Here is a 22,198-nt window from a genome sequence, read left to right on the forward strand (position 1 = left end):
GAAGCCATAGGAGCCAATTAATACAAGCTAATAAGAGATGCTAGGGTGATCTGGATGAGTATACTATAACACATAAATGTTGTTTGTTAATATAGCAGTGTTTATTGTTTATGAGTGCAATATAATATATTTAGGACCAGATTGCTTTATACAGAAAGCTGATCCTGAAACAGTGAAACTAAAATGTTTTGTTAATACAAGCAATGTTTAGGCTTTTTTTTTTTCTTTTCTGAACTACATCTATTACAAACAATGAATGCATTATGCAGATTTCATTATAGCAGTATGCAACTGAACACTATTATCTATCATTTCGCTACATATTTTTGCAGCCCTGTACATCACATCCTCTTCATATTCCTCTAGGATTTGTCTAGAATCGAGCGACTGAGACCAAATGTGTGATCATATTACTGTATTAATTTCCATGTCTATCTGTTGTGTTACCTGTGCCTGGGCCTCCATGCGAGCGTACTGCAGCAGCATGGGCTCTCCGTGCTTCTGTTTATATTCCCTCTGACAGCGTTCAGCCAGAGCAGGTTCATTAGGCAGGAAGCTGCTGGCCCAAACCTGCGGAAAGTCAGCAGGAATATCACATCGAAGCACTGCGGCTAGCTTCACAGATCTGTAACATTTACCAAACACGGCACAAGAGGTAAAATGTACCCACAATAACAAATAATGATTTGAATAACGCTCATTCCCGGCCATAAAAATAACAGCATTCACATAAAAGACTCGCTGAAGAGAAAACAAACTGTTCTGAAAGTCCGCCAGGCTTCATAAATGCTTTTCGTCCTTCAGTGGAGCTTTAAATAAAAAATGGATTTTGACTCAGGGCCAATTCAGTCTAAGACGCTTCTTACGCAATGCATTTTTCTACTTGTTTGTGTCTGACACGTCTCACGTTCGATACACTTTCATCTATAGAGTACTAGGCATAGAGTCCTTGCATAGATTTTTGTCATATTATGTCTAACATAAGCTTAGGTTTTAAATCATCCGCCTACACGTGTCAGGCAAGAAGAGCACATTTTAGATTTCCAAAAAAAATTTAATAAATACATCATTGCAGAGAAAAACAAATGTCAATTAAATTAACATCAGTGATTATTGTTATTCATAAAAATGAGCAAAATGGTCATACAACATGAACATTACACACAATAATTCAACATTTTTTGCCACTCAAATAGGGACAAAAATATATCTTTAATCATTCTTCAATTTTTTCATAATTTAAAAATATATATATATCAAAACAAGTAGAACTCAGCAGCAGTGGTGTCAATTTTTCTACCAACAAGTCTAATCTAGTCTTCTTGTTACCAATTTATATGCACGACATACCATTTAAATCGATTCAAGTAGGAAGGTCAAACATTTGACCTTGCTGTGGCCTTGACCCTGTTTGGATCAATTCTAAAATCTAAAATCAGTTCATCGGCTGGTTACAATGATAATGCCAAATAAATCCAACAAATATTCCACCACTCACTCTTCAGATATCGCGGTAATGAGACTCCCGGTCGGATGCAAGAACGGATACACTGTATGCACAGACAACCCGAATGTCAGGTGGCAGAGACTTCGACAATTGCAGAGAGTGCTTTTATTAAAAGTAACTGGCAATAGCAAACAAATCCAAAACACGAGGCAAAGATCCAAAAATACAGAACAGTCAATAGGTTATGTGATGTGCAAACAGTTTCCAAGAACAAGTCAAAAAATCAAGAAATTATGAAACACAGCAGGGTTGAAACCAGAAATAGCAAAGGCTCAAAGGCTTGATATGTCAGATGAAAAGTCAGAGCTGAACAAATACTTTACGAAGTGCTGGTGTAGTGAGGGTGCTTTTATTGTGTATAGAGGTGATTGAGTCCAGGTGTGCGCAATCAGTAATGGTGACTGTGAGTGTGACTATGAACTTGTGCCCAATTCACCTACATAAACGATGCACTAAAAGTATGTACTCTTTTTGTGAAGAAAAAAAGTACATACTTTTGAGTGTGTAGAAAAAGAGGACATTTTTCAGGCCATTCCAAATTGTTATATTAGCTATGCCCAATGCTTATGCAATGCCTCAGATTGATTTTCCCTCTTTTCTCAGCTTCAAAATGGCTTGCTTTTCTCCCGTAAACAGCTCTCTGATCCTCACGTTGGCTTATCCTTTTTAACAACAAATGCAGTCTTCTCAGGTGAAACTGAAGGTTAAATCCAAGAGTGGATGTTCAAAGATATTTATTGCTTAAACAAATCAAACAGGACACACCTGGGTAACAAGAAACACCTGTCAGTCACATGTTCCAATGTCAGTCGCAATTTTCCCGTCACCGACGTTACACTCGTCCAGCATGTTTGCAGGGTCAATTCGGTGAATCAAACCGTCCCAAAACTCCTCCTCCCTTGCGCTCCCTTAAGTTATGGGCAATATGAGCTGAAAAAGCGTCCACGGATCCTCACGTATACTGGAAAATCTACCAGAAATAGTACACCATCCAGGAACCTTGGGGATACCAAGTTAAAATATCTTTACAGTCAAATTTCTATAGTATTAATGGTATAAACATTTATACTAATTTCAAGCTTAAATTTTTCTCATTTGATTGGCAGATCAGTTTGTTTCGTCAGACAAATAAATGCCAAATCTAGGTCTTAGGCTAGCCTAGCACAAGGCTAACTACAAAAAGTGTGTGGACATGGCATGTTAGAAGCATGCACATTATTCTAGAGCAAATACATCTGCGTTGTGAAGGAGATAAATCTCCCATAACTGTCTCCAGAGTTTTCCGTTAGATAATCACCACTTCAAACCCCAACGCTAAGGATTTTGAACGCAGCAAAGCGTTCCTCGGCAACAGCGGGTGTCTGCTTTTTTTGTTTTGTTTTTTTGCAATCCAAATCAGTTCCACACATCACTAATCAGTACCGTTTTTATAGACTTATAGCATGCACTTCCTCAAGTGGAGTTAAAATAATTTTCTGGTTTATGACTAAGCACTTTCTTCAGCCTTTAAGTGGTTTCAGAGTGAGGTAGAATAAAGCTGCAATGAGGTGACAAGGACATCAAGATGTCAACAGAAACGAGCACAAAAACGGTGCTGAGAGTTTACAACAAGCAAGACAAAGAGTTTCAAATGGAAACTGTTTTCAAATGAAAACTGCTGCTGTATTGCAAATACAAAAAAAATACAAAAAATTAAAGTACTAAAGCTGAGATATTATTACTTCATGTTCTATAGCTTCCAAGAGCAAAAAAAAGAGAGAGCAAAGAATAAAACGGTGCAGACTGCCACAGGCTCAATAGAATTTAAATGAGGGGAAAGTCTCGAAAAAGCACATTATAACAAAGCAAAACGACTCGAGCTGAAGCAACAGCAGTTCCGGGATTCATTTGTAGTGACAAGGAGTCATTTAAGGCAATGGTCATTACCTTCGGAGTTATAAATCAACCCAGTGAAATACTGTTTCTCCGGCACGCAGAAGTCTAAGACTTTATTTTTATGAGAGATTTGTGAGTTTTAATCCTGAAGAACTGGGAGACCAAGTCATGTCGGAAAGATTGTATTTAGGAGTTGAACGCACACGAACGTCACCACAAAGTCGTAATTACTAGAGGGGGAAACTCAGGATTGCCTTTAAGCCCAGAGATTCTGAGTTGTGGGCGTGTCAGTAAGAAAACACGGTGGAATCAGTGGATGCGACATCTGTAGTTGATGGTAAATTTGTTGAAAGCTACACAAAATACGACAGCACCGTACAATTCGATATAATATGTAACGATAAAGTTTACATTGGCTTCATAAATGGATTTAAAACATTAAAAAAAAAAAAAAAAAAAAAACACACCTGACGTGCATTCTTTGTTCTTCAATTTCTAGAAGTATAGTTAGAAACCTTGCTGTATTTTTTGGTAGTTAATTAAGCGAAGGTACACCACCATCTTGCTGCAACCAATGTGACCTGAATACACCCGATGTCGTAATTCCCACCTGACTTCCCAACTCGTAAATACGAACTTCCCAGGAGGACTTTACGGCACGATCATTGATCCTCACAGGGTGGGAAGGATGGCTTCCATTTCTAAGCTGTCAATCAGAGCTACCAAAGCATTTAGTGCTTGAGAATCAATGTCATGAAGGGTTGGATTGTGGGACTGATCGGTCAGATTGTGTGCACAAAACTTGTTTTATTACGTTTAAAATTTGGATGTAAAAAGTACAACTTGGCATTACTTTTTGCTGAGAGAGAGCTACAAGCAAAGATGTTTCATGGGATAGTTGTTTAAAAAAAAAAAATCTGAATAGTGGTGGGATTTGGAGCGTGTAATTTGTCCTATAGTTACCAAGTGAAAAATCCTTCACTTTGCTAAAGACAATAAGGAGTAGTTTGTTTTCCTTCTCCGGTTGTTAAACCAGAGGGCACGGTGACTTACTGGTTAACATGTTTGGGGATTTATTTCCCGCCTCTGCCCTATGTGTATTGAGTTTGCATGCTCTTCCTGCGCTTAACGGATTTCCTCCCCGAGTCCATAGACATGCTTCGTACTCATACTGGCATCTCTAAATTATCCATAGTAATCAACTGTGCCCTGTGATTGGTTGGCACCCCGCCTTGTCCCCTGAGTCCCCTAGGATAGGCTCTAGGCTGCCCGCAACCCCGTGCAGGATATGCGGTACAGAAAATGGATGGATGGTTGTTAAACCTACTTGCTCAGGCACAAAATGTCCTTGTCTTAAACACCTAAGCTACTGATTTGTCCACCTTGTCAGCAGAAGCTCATGTGTAATTCACAAATAGACAATTAAACAACTAGAGATGAACTCGAGGTGACAGAAAAAAAGGTAAGTGATCTGTGTAAGGTATATTTATTATATGTTATAGTTTCCTCAAACCTTTTATTCAATCCATAATCACAAAACTAACAGGAGGATGAATATTAACCTCAGTAAATAAGTAAGAAAGCTCTGGAGCTGCATGTGCACTCATTCGGACCTGCACTCTCTCCGGCCTGGAACACAATTAACACAGTAACACCTAAAGAACACAGAATGTGATCTTAGCTTATCTGCTAGAGCTTGCAATACGTTCATAGGATGTGGACATATAAATAACTGTATAATTATGTTAACACGAGACGGAAAAAAAAAAAAGAACGAGCGAGTGCCCAAAAAGAGAGAGACATGCACAAAGAGCTACAGAGAGTGAGAGAGAAGCATGCTTTCAAGCGTATTTCACTCATTTAAAAATAAATAACGGCGGCTCGTTAAGTAACACACATCACAGGAATGAAAACCGGGAGCTACTCAGATGTTTTCAAATATGCGGCAGGAAGTAATATTTTTGGTGTCTTAATTGCTGAAACCGAAGCCTTTCAGTGACTCTGAGTCACTTCAAATACCTTATTGCTTCCCTCTTGTATTTATCTATGCAGGCAAACTTTACTTAAAAAAATACTGTCCATCTTTTAATATGATTACCTAGCTCAAGAGTGTTTGTAGCAAATGGACTGGTTTATACTTCAAACTAGAAGTGTTTAAGCTGAGATGCAGAGGGGTTTATGGGTAAGTGGGACAAAATTTGAACAGTGTGTCTACAACGCTGTTCATCAAACTGTTTTCAGGTAAACACTGATTGGTCGGGGATTGTTGGATGTGAACTGGTCAGCTTTAATACCTCATACATCGATCATCCAGAACATCTGCTCTGATCCCACAGAAGAGGAAGAGATACAGTAGCAAAAATTACTTTGACGTCTACCAACCATCTAAACACTGTTGCACCCTTTCATGGCAACGGTATTCCCAAACGGCAGTTAGTCCCTAATTGTTCAGGAATGGTTTGAGGAACATGATAAAGGTGTTGACTTGACCTCCAAATTCCACAGATCTCAATCTGATCGCGCGTCTGTGGGGTGTGCTGGACAAACAAGTCCGATCCGTGAAGACCGCACATCGCAGCTTACCGGACTTAAAGGATCTGCTGCTAACGTCTTGGTGTTAGATACCACAGCACACCTTCAGAGGTCTTGAGGAGTCCATGCCTCGGCGGGTCAGAGCTGTTTTGGTGGCACATGTCGGACCTACACAATATTAGGCCGGTGATTTTAATGTTATGGCTGATCGGTGTATCTGCTTCTTCTTCTCCATTCATTTTTTTTCTGCCCTCTAATGCAGACTTCTTCAAACATTTAACCAAAGGAGATCCATGTCCAACTTTTTTTTTCCCAGTCAAAATTTTCAGCCCAAACTTTTTGGACACGCATCGGTTTATTCTTTTGGTTTGTTTTGTTTTGTTCATTAATGTAAATAAAAAACTATCACAGTAACGAACTATTTTCTGTGACAGAAAGTGAGTGCGCTTCACCAGCACGTCTTTTGAAATTTAGAGCTCAAAACACCTGCGCAACGGTCATTCGTTTTTACATTCATTGGTCAATCGTCTCATGTCCTGTGTGTATGAGGAGAAAAAGAAGACGGCTCTTTTGGTGTATTTTTGCTTTCTGTTGTTAAAACGTGGAGCCCGTACACAAACTGTGTAACAATTGGCGAGTTTTTAATTATTTATTTTTGGTATTTTTCCAAGTAATTAGGAAGGACAGAAACGTACTGTATATGACTGCCCTCGCACAACACATTTACATGTTCACAAAATATTTATTTTGCTTTCTGAGACAGCACTATTGGATGCACTAATCTAACTGGTCTAATTGTTGCTATGGTGAAGTTTTCTGTAAGAAAAGGTGCACGTAGCATTTTCGGAAGGAGTCTCCAGGCTCAGTGCATTAGAACAGTCAGTGGTGAAGCTGTTCCTTTCACGATTCTAACTCTTCAGGACAGAGAATTCTGCAATTTTATGGTTTCTCAGTAAAATGACTAGCTGTGTTTTCTGTCTTACTTGTAAAAAGACACGCTGGTGAGGGGAACGACTGTTTATAGTCATTACAACATAAGCAAGAACAAGAAAGAGCTTGTTTTGTGGACGGTCCAAAAACGTATGATGGGTTCTTTAATTAATAGAATATGTACACGTTGGGGGACGTGGTGGATTAGTGGTTAGCATGTTTGCCTTGCACCTCCGGGGTTGGGGGTTCAAATCCCACCTCCGCCCTGTGTGTGCAAAGATCACCTGCTTCGGGGGTTTCCTCCTCCTCCTCCTCCAGTCCAAAGACGTGCATGGTAGGCTGATTAGCATTTCTAAATTTTCTGTAGTGTGTTTGTGCCCTGCAACGGGTTGGTACCCTGTCCAGGGTGTCCCCTGCCTAGTGCCCTGGGATAGGCTCCAAGCTCACCATGGCCCTGTGTAGGATAAGCAGTATGGAAAATGGATGGATGGATGTAATCATTGGCAAATTGTTGTGATATGAGAGGAATAAATCCCCTTTCGAAATATGATTAATTCCTTATAACATTCTATGATGTTTTCTTACTTAATGCCTCTTACGCACAGTATCAGCGCAGATCACAGCAGTGTTGCGTCACATCCACAAGCCGTGTTACATCTGTTAGTAGGCAGGTAAGGTCTCCTATAAGCCTGTTTGTTCGCCACGTATCGTATGAGCTGCTGTTTGCCTTCACAGGACTCAAAAGAAGGACATCAGGCACATCCCACACTGGCTGTGTGATCAAGAACTAGCTAGTGGATATCAATTAGAGAGAAAATGGGCATATTTTTCCAAGATGAAGTGGCAGAAATGGGCCACAGTGTGCTATAAGACTAATATGTAACACTCTGACATCTTTTCCAAAGCTGTTTCCAATGCACCTGCCATGTTCTGCCATTTGGGACTCTCACAGGATATTAAGTTTGAATCCTAATAAAAATGTAATTGCACTTGATTGTATTGGACTAACTTTACAGACTTTCAGAAAGGCTGCCCAGTTTACGTAACCACTACATTTGGTGTGGAGAATGCTTGCAAACATTGCTGTTTAATCTCTCTCTCACTCTTTTTTTTTCCCCAGCTAAAACGAGGCAACACTTCCAAGCTGTCCATTACAGCTAAAATAAGGCTGTCTGCTGTGGGGATTTATTCATTAGAATTTAAGCACCACAATAAACTCGCCATCTGTTTTCCAGAACATCCAAATGATTACAACATATAAAGGACAAATAAAAACAGAGAAAAAAACAACAACTGCTATTTAGGAAAGAATGTCACTTTTTACAATGATGATCATGCTTTACGAATTATATTGGTTTATAGACCACAGTGCTGGTGACACTTTCTATAAAGGCTATAGCTATAATTATAAAACTATGAACGCCTTCATAATAAACATGAGGCTTTACAGCTGAGGTCATAAGTCGACATACACCTTTTTAGAATCTGCAAAATGTTAATAATTAAAAGAAAATAAGACGGATCAATAGAACTGCATTTTGTTTTATATTGTGTACTGCCCTGAATACACTATTTGACATAACTGATGTTTACATATAGCCCACAAGGCACAATGATAGCTGAATTTACACAAATTAACTAGTTCAAAAGTTTACATATGCTTGATTCTTAATCCTGCGTGATCAGTGACTGTTTTTATGTTTTGTGAGAGTTGTTCATGAGTCCCATGTTTGTCCTGAGCAGTTTAACTGCCCACTGTTCTTCAGAGAAATCCTCCAGGTCCTGCACATTCTTTGCTTTTCCAGTATCTTCTGCATATTTGACCCCTTTCCAACAGTGACTATGATTTGAGATCCATCTTTTCACACTGAGGACAGCTGAGGGACTCGTACATGAATATTCCAAAAGATGCAAACATTCACTGATGCTCAAGAAGGCAACACCATACATTAAGAGCCAGAAAGAGGGCTGTTGTAGCTCAGTGGTTAAGCTGTTGGACTACTGATCAGAAGGTCATGAGCTCAAATCCCAGTACTTCCAAACTGTCACTGTTGGGCCCTTGAGCAAGGCCCTTAACCCTCTTACCCCTTAGTTCCCACAGTATTATGTCCCACAACCCTACATTCCCCATAGGAACAGCACGCCAACCCTGAGTTCCCAGGCCAAAATCAACATTTTAATTTAAACATTTTTAGGCATTGAAACAACTTATAATAATGTATTTGTGTAATATTACTTTGAAAATGAAGCAGTTCAGTGTTTTCACTCCACTTAGAGCACAATTCTTAACTAGAGAAATGCTCGCTAAAATCCTTATACTCATTTAGAAGTACCATACGAGCATCAGCATGGTCAATGCCTTTGAATAAATTCAAGTAAATAATAAATAAATAAATAAATAAATAAATAAATAAATAAATAAATGCATTTTAGTGCCAAAAGTCAAGTTTCTGGTGATAATCAGACCAGCAGGTAGTGTTTTCACGAATGCAAAGAAATGGTCCCGTTATGACTCCAGACCCCTGCAGTGTCAGTCACACTGGTTGATGCTGAAGATGAAGATGGATCAGGGTCTGAATCAGGAGAGTTTGCATCTCTATCAGTTTCAGTCTCAACGTCGCCTGAACTTTCAGTGCGGTCACTATCTAGAATCCTCGCTCTCGCCTGTGTAACTGTGTATTTTTTTTTTTTCCACTGTTTTAGATGTACCTGAGTTCACTGTAGGTGTAACTTTAGCTGGAACACGATTAGCTTTTCGCTTTGGCATTTTTAGTTCACTTCTACTATTACACCAATATTCACGCTTGGATCTTCATCGTAATGACGGCGTAATGTCATAATCACGTCGTGACATCATCAACCTTCCGGGTTAAAAAATAATAATTAAATAATAAGGAATCATAGCAGAGTAATGCCGGTACACCGGCCTTACGGGAATAACGTTTACACTGTAAAGCCGCTATATCGGCCTTACGGGTATTTGGCATAGACGACCAAGCCGGTATTTCGTCCTTACGGGAATAGATCAAAGACAGGCAAGCCGGTTTTTCGGCCATATGGGGTAAGAGGGTTAACCCTCAAGTGCTCAGTTGTATAGATGAGATAAATGGAAGTCGCTCTGGATAAGGCCGTCCACCAAATGGTGTAAATGTAAACTTTTGAACAGGATGGTCGTGTATATTATTATTTTATTTAAAGATCTTATTTTTTCATTTGGTACTGCATGAGCACCATACCAGGAAGTGGATAAAAATAGTTGCACTCATTACAAGACCATTGCCCAATCCAATGTAATGAGCTGCTTTAAAACAAAATGAACTGATGCAAGTGAAAAACAATCCTAACTACTGACTGAACTTTTAATGAGAACAGGCAGGTCACTTCTCTAAAGCTTCTAATTCAGAGCAACAGCCTTTCTGTAGTTTTTTTTCCCCTCTCTCTCTCTCTCTCTCTTTCTCAAATTCTGTAGACTCTAATCACCATGCCTGAGAGATTTGTAGGTTCCAATTACAGTGAAAACCACTCATGTCTGAGCTTCTATACATACACGATGTCGAAGCCTCCATGTCAAATTGTGTTTGACTGCGCCGGCCGCCTCGACGTCACGACAAAGCCATGCATGTTGCCTGATTCTGACATGTCCATGTGGAACGTTCTCTTTGATAGCACAAGACATCAGAATGACATCAAAATTACAAACGATAGTCGAGACCAAAGTGGACGAAAATCCCCTTAACGTTTCATCAACTACTTTCTCAGATCAAGTATTGCATGGCCAAGCCACAGAGTACAAACAAACGGAAAAGAAGAGGCAATTTTCAGGCTGCTGTTATTCATGCTAGGTCACCCGTCAAAACAGCAGCAGCAAAAGAGCCGGAAATCCTGTCATCAGCGACAGAATGATGAAAAAGGGCCAGCAGTGGTGAAAACACACTTTTTATTATTTTTTTTTATTTTTTTTAGAAAAACATCAAGCAGTGTTGATTAATTTAGTGTGATTAATTTCCACTTCAAACATTCATATGCACCAATAATAATTAAATAACACTCACGCAAAATCATCTTCTCCTTTCCCTGAGCAAAGAGTCTTGTTCGCTTTAAAAAAAAAACAACAACAAAAAAAAAACATCTGGAATTGCGCAGGTCTTTGTTTGTCCGTGTTTGTTCTGCTGTTTGAGGCTGTCCGCCAAAACGTCTGAGCTCTCAAGGATTCCTTAAAATGACGGATTATGAAGAAAGAAAACGACTCATTACGAGTAGGTCACGTCTCAAATCGCCTCGTTTTTATTTTTTTTTGTTGTTGTTCTTTTATTTCTCTGTGCTTGATTTTTACAGGCTGGCTCAGCAGCGGCCAATGAATACATTAAAAGCAGATGAACTTCAGACGGATAACCCCAGTTGGAGACCGAGCTGTTCCAGAACATGATTCACGGTTGGACAGATTGAAAAATATGTATATGTATATTTTTAGACCTATTGCTTTGAGAGTTTTTGGAAGAGCACCTATAGCGAGCCAACCCTGGAACTGAAACGCTGGCGTTATGTATAGGAGTGTGTCTGAGATGAGAGGAGGTGAAGGGGTCATCCTGGATTTGTATGAGGTGACTGCATGTTAAAAAGAGGCGCCACGATCCTGTTGCTGTCTTTCAAAATCGCACACGTGAAGTGGTTTAATTATACGCAGCTGTCGATGCGCGACTTCCTGTGAGGTGAGCAAAGTGCACAGAGGTAAGCGCTTAAAAAGGGAAGTGTCACATGTTAATGCATTAAACATTATGTGTCTGTACAAAAAGAAATAAAGGGGGGGATAATAATAAAATAGCAATGCCCTCTCTATTTGCCTGAGGATTCAATGAATGTGAAAATGAATTAAAAGACAGTCCTTTTGTGACAACAACTTTGCAGCTACAATCTCTGCTATCTGGGTCTATTTTTTTTTTAAGCTAATCTCGGCCTCACAGAGGAAGGCTGGCTGCATGAGATTGAGAGGTAGGACGACGCACTGGTGCCATGGCCGGCTTCTCAGTATTCCAGCCACTGATTTGAATGTCAGCAGTGATAAAGGAGGCTTCTGGGCTGAGGATGAGGGGAAAAAAAGGAGGGGGAACTAATCGCAGACTCTTCCTCCACTCGCCTCAAAGCCCTGGAGACCATGTCAGATTTTAAACCTGCATTGTGGCCCTGCCAGACATCAGTCCATCATACTCTCTCCATCTTTTTTTATGGGAATAAAAAAGTACAGGAAAACGAATGAAAGGGACTCCATCTCACCAGCTGTTTAAAAAGAACCTAACATTAACGTCAAAAGAGATGGGCTAACCGTGGCGGTTTTATTTATTTATTTATTTATTTTATTCTTAGTCATATTTATTTCTTCTTTTTGCCCTCAGGCAAAGTTTGGAATACTGCCTGGTTCAAGTATGAATATCTTTTTTTTGTTGGTTTTTTTTTTGTTTTTTTTTCTGCTGACAGAGAGCTCGGATGACTGACATTTTTCTTTGCCGCTCGTGCCGTTCTATTTACCTCCTGCCCGCTTCAGAGCTCGCTATGTACTGCAGATTGACTTTCCATCTAGAAAGCTATCAACTGAAGTTTTGCCGGGTGAATGTCAATCACACACGTTGCTGCTTTCGAGCGCTCTCCTTCCTTCTAAGTGGACACACAAAATTACATGTTGATACACAGGCTCATACATTTGTACACCGCCGAAATGGTGATGCAAGACAAAAAATATCTTCACTACCTGTGATAAATTGGGTGTTACGTCAGACAGGAAGAGACAGCAACCTTTCAGAATACACAGACAGTCTGAGAGTAGGAGGCAGTGTATATATTCGAACACTTTGATAGAAGAAAAATGCTCAAGTCCAATCTTTTTATTAAATCTTTTATCTTCATATGTGATACAGATCGGTCTCTTTCATGACTTTGAAAAGCAAGACTTTCATATGTGGTACTGAATGAAATCAAATTCTCATAGGATATAGATCTGACAGCATTAGACTAAACAAGCTGACTCATGCGAATTAATGCGATTTTCCTGCCGAGATTTATTACCTTGGAAACAAAAAGGACGCAGAAAGTGCGGGCGCTGAGGGTTTGAATTGGATTCAGTTGAATCGTGTCGTCGATAGGTTGATTTTTTTTTTTTAAACAGTTTATTTATATTTTTGTCGAACCAGTATTCCATCCATCTTCTACCGCTTATCCTTTTCAGGTCACGGGGAAACCAGGAGCCTATTACAGGGAGCATCGGGCACAAGGCGGGGTACACCCTGGACAAGGTGCCAATCCATGGATATGCCAATCCATGTGATATTCAAATAACTAAGCGGTCCCTTCAGTTTTCACGATTTTGCAATCGTAGAAATTACCTCAAAATCAAGTAAGATTAATGCAGATTTTCCGCAGATCTGGGCCGTGACGCGTCCCGTGACGTCATCGCGACGCGCATTCTTCCGAAGCCGTCTTCGATTCACGTGCATCGAACACGAGTACAGCTGAAAGGTTTCATTACGAAAGACCACGAAAATCTAATTCATGCGATTGTAATCTCGCCAATTCAAGTAGTTTTCCACAAAACACACACAAAAAAACTTATATACATTTAAAAAAAAAAAAAAAAAAACGCAGCAAAATCAAGCATTTTTGACCGCAACAATCACATAAAAATCTGCAAAGTCCTGTACGGATTGACTAGGTACAGTACCAACTAACCGCTTAAGCGAATTACAACCACAGTGTTGCTAAAGACGATATCAGAGTTCTTCAACCAAAATGACTGAAGACATAGCACTTAAAGTCACGTGTATGCTGCTTAAAATTTCAACGCACCCCAACGTACCACACCTTCCTGTGTCCCTGGCCGAGTTACAGGCTGCACGTTTAAAAGTATTAAAAATCAAACTATTAACACAAACGTTACTCGAAGAGACTCGCATATTGGAAAGAAGAATAAGAAGCAGTGGTGATTATGTTCAAAAAGTGAGATTAATTGCGTTAAATAAGAAGCAATCTAAAAATCCAGTTGTAATTCACACTGTCAAAACACTGCCGAGTCACAAAATAGAATTACACTGAACTGCGCGATTCATCATGATGCTCTGCTTCCGCATTCGGATTTCTGGAAAGCCGCTTTGAGACAGACAGTACGTTTACATGGACAACAATAATCCAATATTAACGTGATTAAGACAATACTCTGATTAAGAAACTACCATGTAAACAGCAATTTTTTATTACCTTAATCCGATTAAAGTCGTACTCGAAGTAAACACAAAACGAATTAAGACGTGTGGAGTATTCCTGTTTTAATCGCATTATCGACGCATATTACAGACACGTACACACCTTAATCACACTCTTAACGTCGTGTGAGAGTTTTCAGCGCATTTTGCGACAGGACTCGTACACACACGGCAGTGCTCAACCGTGTTACAGCAAACAAGAGAGTACGTCTGCGTCCCAAACCACGTACTTACCTGCTACATAGTAGGCGAAATACATGTATCTCAGCTACTATATAGTAGGTAAGTATGCGGTTTGGGACGCAGCCCATGGCTATAAGCCGCAGTCGTCTATTTGCACGTACAGCATGACAAATAATTAACCGCACTTGAAGCTTTTGTAAAAAAATTAAAAATAAAAACATCCAATACTGTAAACGGTACCATAACGAAGACAAAATGCAAATGGCAAGACCGTGAGCTTCGGATGTGAGATCAATCGTGTCTTTACTTTGCAGATCGTATGAGGTTGCTATGATACTACTATCAGAATAACGACTGTGTAATTACTACACAATGTTATTTTCAGGAAGTTCACATTAAAACAGACATCCGCTGCCTTCACACTTCCAAGCAAAAAGCCTGAAAGTGAAATTGGGTGCGACAGGATGGTTATGTATTTTCTACTTGGTGTGAAAGCAGAAGATATCCATGTTTCAACAGTTTTTCACTAGAGTTCTGACTCGGGACTCGGTGTGTAAGCCCTCTCTTGCTCTCTGAACTCAGAGGAAATGAGGCTCTTCTCTCAGCCCTCCATGGAGTCTATGTTGTCTGGATATTACTTCAAAAGCATAATGCTTCTTCACAGAAAATATCTGCACATGGACATTTTGGAGTTAGGCCTAATGCATTTTTAAGTGATTTCAGCAGAGGTCCCCCCCCCACAAGTTTTCTTTTATCTATCCACAGAGTTCATTTCATAATGAGCAAAACAACATTTCCAGCCCATAGTTTTGTAACAATAAAACACTGACATTATGTATGAATGAAGAGACAAAATATGTGGAAACTAGCATACAGAATAGACCACTTCATTCATTTATTCTCTTAAACAATCCTGTCTTTCTCATTCACATCTGGATCCTTTAGAGACAGTCACCTCCAACATTCTGTTCCTGCTCTGCTTTTCACTTATGAAAGTAGATTTGCATTTACAGAAAGAAAGAAACAAAGAAAGAAAGAAGGGAATTATGTCCAATTGACAGATGTTCTATGAATGTATTTCAATGATAAAATCTCAAACTTGAAAAATGGGCAAGTGTTACGGATCAGAATGACTTTGACAAGGACCAAATTTTAATGGCTAGCTCCTCCAAAACAGCAGGTCTTGTGGGGTGTTTGCACTATGCAGTGGTAAGTACTTAACAAAAGTGGTCCAAGGAAGGACAACCGCTAAACCCGTGACCGGGTCATGGATGCCAAAGGATCACTGATGTGAGTCGGGAACAAAGGCTAGACCATCTGGTCCGATCCCACAGAAAAGCTTCTGTAGCAGAAATTGCTGAAAATGGTCATGCTGGCTATGATAGAAAGGTGTCAGAAAACACAGTGCATCACAGATTGCTGCATACGGGACTGTCTAGCTGCAGACTGGTCAGAATGCCCATGCTGACCCCTGTCCACCACTGAAAGCTCCTACAACAGGCACGTGAGCATCAGAACTGGACCATGGAGCAATGGAAGAAGGTGGCCTGGTTTGATGAATTACGTTTTCTTTAACATCATGTGGACGGCCGTGTGTGTGCATCGCTTCAGGAACCTGGGGAAGAGATGGCACCAGGATGCACTATGGGAAGAAGGCAAGCCAGTGGAGACAGTGTGATACTCTGGGTAATATTTTGCTGGGAAAGCTTGGGTCCTGGCATATATGTGGATGTTACTTTGACACGTACCACCAACCTAAACATTTTTGCAGACCGTGTACACCCCTCCAAGGCAACGGAATTCCAAACAGCAATGGATTCTTTTACACTGCGATAATTGTTCAGGAATGGTTTGAGGAACATGAAAAAGAGTTCACGGTGTTGACTTGGCCTCCAAATTCCCCAGATCTGATCGAGCGTCTGTAGGATGTGCTGGACAAACAAGTCCGGTCCATGGAGGCCTCACCTCACAACTTACAGGACTTAAAGGATCTGCTGCTAACGTCTTGGTGTTAGATACCACAGCACATCTTCAGAGGTCTTGTGGAGTCCATGCCTCGACAGGTCAGAGCTGGTGTGATGGTACTGTACATGGGGGACCTTATTAGGCAGGTGGTTTTAATGTTATGGTCAAACTATATTATATAATATATATTCTTAATTACTGCTGAAAAGATGTAAACACACAGTTTGAATAGAATCTGTACACTCACGCTGAATTAATTCATCTTTAAAAAGTGTTTGAAGAAGAGGGTGTGGAATCAACACAGCGCTGACCTACCACATTTTTTAAATGTATAAATGGTATGGTTCCTGGCATAGACTCATACATTGCATATTAATGTATCTACAGTCAAACTGCAGCCTTGGAGGACAAAGATCAAATCCAGATAAAGCACTGAAAACTGTGTACATCAGATTAAAATAATTTACCAATGCAAAGTAGAGGAGCAGCATCATCTTTCTCCTTCCTGCTCATTTTTATAGAGAACGAAGTCACTTAGTTGGTTCTATTTATTACCTCAGCCTTGAGAGACAGTTTTATACCACGCGTCTGACAACAATTCTAATAAACAGACTTCGCTTGATGCTGCTAGATTGAGTGCCATAAACCAGCAAAGGAGAAAAGTACCGTGCACAAATCCAACACAAGAATCCAAGCAAAGGTGGATGATGATAGAGGTATTGAGAAAAATACCACAAAATGATGTTTCCACAAAGGTTTGCATAACGATATTTATATGCACAAGTTGGGACAATAAAAAATAAATAAATCCGTAAACAATCTGTGTGAAAAGAAATGAGAGTTAGAAACAAATAAAAAAAAAAATCAAGGAACACAATTAGATCTATGTTACTATGAGTAACAAAAGACATAGTCAGTATTGAAGTATGGAAGATGTTTTTGTTTTCAATATTGTGACAATCATGAATACAATATATATAACTAACAAACATCACTAACAAACAAAACACTGAACAAGGTTCACTCTGGACAGATCTGCATTTACTGAAAGAAAGAAAGAAAGAAAGAAAGAAAGAAAGAAAGAAAGAGGAAAGAAATGGCAGGGAGAAAGGGAGGGGGTAAAGGGAAAGAAAGAAAGGTAGGGATGGATGAAAGAAAAAGAAAGGTAGGTAGGGATAAAAGAAAGAAAGAAAGAAAGAAAGAAAGAAAGAAAGAAAGAAAGAAAGAAAAAGAAATGTAGGGAGGGATGAAAGAAAGAAAGAAAGAAAGAAAGAAAGAAAGAAAGAAAAAGAAAGGTAGGGATGGATGAAAGAAAGAAAGAAAGAAAGAAAGAAAGAAAGAAAGAAATGATGAGAGAGGGAGGAGGTAAAGGGAAAGAAAAAAAGAAAGAAATAAAGAAAAAAGAAAGGTAGGGAGGGATGGAAAAAAGAAAAAGAAAGAAAGAAAAAGGAAAGAAATGACAGGGAGAGAGGGAGGGGATTAAGGGTAACAAAGAAAGAAAGAAAGAATGAAAGAAATGACAGGGAGAGAGGGAGGGGGTAAAGGGAAAGAAAGAAAGAAAGAAAGAAAGAAATGACAGGGAGAGAGGGAGGGGGTAAAGGGAAAGAAAGAAAGAAAGAAAGAAAGAAAGAAAGAAAGAAAGAAAGAAAGAAAGAAAGAAATGACTGGGAGAGAGGGAGGGGGTAAAGGGAAAGAAAGAAAAAGAAAGAAATGACAAGGAGAGAGGGAGGGGATGAAAGAAAGAAAGAAAGAAAGAAAGAAAGAAAAAGGAAAAGGAAAGAAATGATAGGGAGAGAGGGAGGGGATAAAAGGAAACAAAGAAAGAAAGAAAGAATGAAAGAAATGACAAGGAGAGAGGGAGGGGGTAAAGGGAAAGAAAGAAAGCTCCCAAGATTCTGATCGAGTATTACAGCTCAGAGGTTGATGTGAACTTCATAAGGTGCTAGTGTATTAACGATTCTGTCCGCACGGCACGAATGCAGCAAAAGGCAAAATGAGAGCAGGGAAAAGCTAAAGTCACACAGTTAGTCCTGTAAAGCAGCTTAAAAGTTGTGCACCGTGCATCCTAATACATCCATTACAATCCTATGAGAAGACTCATGTGCCTCCGGGTGACTTCTGTGATTGAAGTTTGTGACTACACACACACACACAAACACACACACACACACACACACACACACACACACACACACACACACACATACAGGTGAAGGTATGCTTATAAAAGATAAGGGGAATGTAGAAATGCAGGTAGGCACTGTATCAGCACAGACATCCTGATGTAAGCCTGTTCCATCCATTCCTCTGGCTTTTCCCACCTGTCTGGTTCCTTCTTGCTTTGTTTCTCACTTGCCTCCACAGCCTCTGTCTCTTCTTCACACTCTCTTTCTGTCAGACTCTCTTTCTCCTTCTAAAAGCCATCACAGTTGCCTTGCCGAAATGAAGTCGCTGTCACTGAAGCCCTGGCAGGGCACACAGCAGCAAAGTCAGCAACCTCCACTGATGCTCAGAAAGTCTACAGCACAAACACAGATCTTCTATCCCTGCATCCAGGGAGCACACACACACACACACGCACACCAGAAGATTTGTCAACTATATTTAGCTCAGGTCGACGATAAGAGTTGCAGGAGCCAGCAGTAGAAGGCTGTCAGGCTTAGGTTGAGTTCGATGCAATCTTCGACTCTGTTGCCTAGACTCGATGCCAGGCAGTCTGGGAGGCAGCTATGTGTAGGATGGCTGGGTCGAGTCATCGAGTGATCATGATGTATAGATAAGCTGTTGCCAGGGAAACTGCATCACAAAATACGATACGGTGAGAAGACTATTGGGATTCAGGAGGAAGGAGTGTTGGATGAAGTAAACAGTGGCCATAAAATATCCAGCCACATATCCATTTCTGCTATCCTTGAGGTCAAAAAATGGAATTTGTGCCTGTTTTGGGGGTTCCTGTGTTCAGCAATGAATTTACTGCTGATGTCACACTCCACAGTAGTGGTTAATGGCTCATATGAAACTCAGTTTTAAGAATTCGCTTTAAGAATTCGCAGTTTTTCATTCTTTTATTTAACTAGCCTACTTGGTTTAATTGTTATAATTGTATTGTGGCAGTTGTATACAAGAGTTTTACCATCAAAAAAAGCTTTAGTAGTTGTGCTGCGTTGTTTTATCACCGTACCAACGTTATTGTGGAGAGGTGTGAATTGTTTGATTAGCAGGGGGATCACACCCCTCTCATTTCCCATCGCCCTGCTCACAAACAGATAAACGCAGAGTCATGCTACTCTACACACGGTTAAGGCTCGATAGGTCCGGGGTTCAAGCCCCAGCACTGCCAGGTTCTGTGTTACTGATCAGAAGGTCAAGCTCAAGCCCCAGCACTGCCAGGTTCTGGGTTACTGATCAGCAGGCCATGAGTTCAAGCCCCAGCACTGCCAGGCTCTGGGTTACTGATCAGAAGGTCGGGGGGTTCAAGCCCCAGCACTGCCAGGCTCTGGGTTACTGATCAGAAGGTCGGGGGGTTCAAGCCCCAGCACTGCCAGGCTCTGGGTTACTGATCAGAAGGCCAGGATTTCAAGCCCCAGCACTGCCAGGTTCTGGGTTACTGATCAGCAGGCCATGAGTTCAAGCCCCAGCACTGCCAGGCTCTGGGTTACTGATCAGAAGGTCGGGGGGTTCAAGCCCCAGCACTGCCAGGCTCTGGGTTACTGATCAGAAGGTCAGGGGTTCAAGTCCCAGCACTGCCAGGCTCCAGGTTACTGATCGGAAGGTCGGGGGTTCAAGCCCCAGCACTGCCAAGCTGCCACTGTTGGCCCTTGAGCAAGGCCCTTACCCCCTCTCTGCTCCAGGGGGCTGTATCATGGCTGACCCTGCGCGCTGACCCCAACCTCCAAACATACTGTGGTAAGCGAAGAAAAGAATTTCACTGTGCTGTAATGTATATGTGATAAAGACTCATTAATATATAATCCATTTGTTTATACCGATTGAAAATGTCTGATAATTGGTATGCCAGAGCACTGCGAGAAAGGGTTATTGTAAACAAACCCATCTACTGAACAGGTATCTGGTACATACCTTCTCTACTGGCTTGATATAAAGTAACAAGCTCTCAAGGTTTTCATGTATATATCAAATAAAAGGAAAGGAAAGTGAATCAGAGTCTAGAGTAGGATGCATGTTTTCAGTCTTTTTTTTTTTTGTAATCCTAAACCTGGTTTACATGGTAGGATTTTCATCCTGATCGAAGAGTTACTTTGTGTTGCGGGTTGTGAGTCGAGATCAGCAGTCTTAGAACACATACAGGTGCATCTCAGAAAATGTGAATATCGTGGAAAAGTTCTCTCTTTTTAATCCCTGTAATTTAATTCAAAAAGTGGAACTTTCATATAATCTAGATTCATTACACATAAGTGAAATATTTCAGGCCTTTTTTTATTTAAACTTGATGATTACAGCTTACAGCTCATGGAAATCAAGACTCTAGTATCTCAAAATATTCGAATAAACAATTTATAATACAGAGATGTCGACCTTCTGAAAAGTATGTTAATTCATGCAATCAATACTCGGTCTGGGCTTTGATCCTTCTGTATGAATTACTGTATGAATGCGGTGTGGCATGGAGGCAATCAGCCTGAGGCACTGCTGAGGTGTTCTGGAAGCCCAGGTTGCTTTGATAGCGGCCTTCCGCTCGTCTGTATTGTCGGGTCTGGTGTCTCTCATATATTCTCTATGGGGTTCAAGTCAGGCGAGTTGTCTGGCCAATCAAGCACAGTAATACCACGGCCAGCAAACCAGTTACTATTAGTTTTGGCACTGTGGGCAGGTGCCGAGTCCTGCTGGAAAAGGAAATCAGCATCTCCATAAAGCTCGTCAGCGAATGGAAGCAGGAAGTTCTCTAAAATCTCCTGGTAGACGCTGCATTGACTCTCGACTTGAGGAAACACAGTGGACCAACACCAGCAGATGACCTGGCCCCCCAAATAATCACTGACTGGAAACTTCACACAGGACTATAATCAATTTGGATTCTGTTCCTCTCCACTCTTCCTGCAAACTCTGGGACCTTGATTTCCAAATGAAATGTAACATTTACCTTCACCTTCCCCATGATTGTGCTTGTGTGTACTGAACCAGATTGAGAGATTAGAGGCTCAGGAAACCTTTGCAAGTGTTTGGAGTTAATTCGCTGATCAGACCTCTCTCAGGTCGACTTTTCTGTATTACAAATTCTTTATTCTAATATTTTGAGATATGCGGTTTTTGATTTCCATGAGCTGTAAGCCGTAATCATCCAGATTAAAACAAAAAAAGGTTTGAAATATTTCACTTCATGTGTAATGAAAGTTCTACTTTTTGAATCAAATTACAGAAACAAAATGAACTTTCCCCAATATTCTCTTTTTTTTTTTGCACCGGTAATGTGACGTTCACCAACAGCTGATTTGTGCCATTATGAACAAAGACTGTTCACGAGGACATTCTGACACAATCATAAATATTTTACTAAAATCTCAGAGTGTGCCCGCTGCTACAAAAGCCACCAACAGGAGGACGGTATAGGATGATGCCAAACTCACGGGACAGCTACAAATATGATAGAGATGACGCTGAAATTCAATTCAATTCAGTTTTATTTGTATAGCGCTTTTAACAATGGACATGGTCCCAAAGCAGCTTTACAGAAATATATGATTATAGATTTATATCCTTAATGAGCAAGCCATGAGGAAGAAACCTTGAGAGGAACCCGACTCAAAAGGGAACCCATCCTCATCTGGTGACAAAGAATAGTGCAATTATAATCAATTTCCTCTTCTATAACCTATATATGTACTACATGGTCAAAAAGTGCCATTGTTTAAACAGGAAATTCGTTATAGTTTTCACATGAAGTCCTAATGCTATCATAGCAATTGTAATCTTAAGCCATTGTAGCAATACTGTAATACTG

The 22,198-nt window shown here is 40.4% G+C and overlaps 1 protein-coding gene across 4 annotated transcripts in view; it reads right to left on the reverse strand.

Annotated features, from left to right (window-relative positions):
- The window catches only part of galt (galactose-1-phosphate uridylyltransferase), a 110,827-nt gene that overhangs the window by 73,001 nt on the left and 15,628 nt on the right, over nt 1-22,198 (reverse strand). For 3 of the 4 annotated variants that reach the window (XM_017489848.2, XM_017489847.3, XM_053686717.1), the window contains exon 7: nt 448-570. The exons of the other annotated variant lie outside the window; for it this stretch is intronic. In XM_017489848.2, coding sequence (XP_017345337.1) covers nt 448-570 — 123 coding nt within the window. The remainder of the gene's footprint in view (nt 1-447; nt 571-22,198) is intronic. 4 annotated transcript variants of the gene reach the window in all.

This window comes from Ictalurus punctatus, chromosome 16 (assembly GCF_001660625.3).
Source record: "Ictalurus punctatus breed USDA103 chromosome 16, Coco_2.0, whole genome shotgun sequence".
Taxonomy (NCBI): domain Eukaryota; kingdom Metazoa; phylum Chordata; class Actinopteri; order Siluriformes; family Ictaluridae; genus Ictalurus; species Ictalurus punctatus.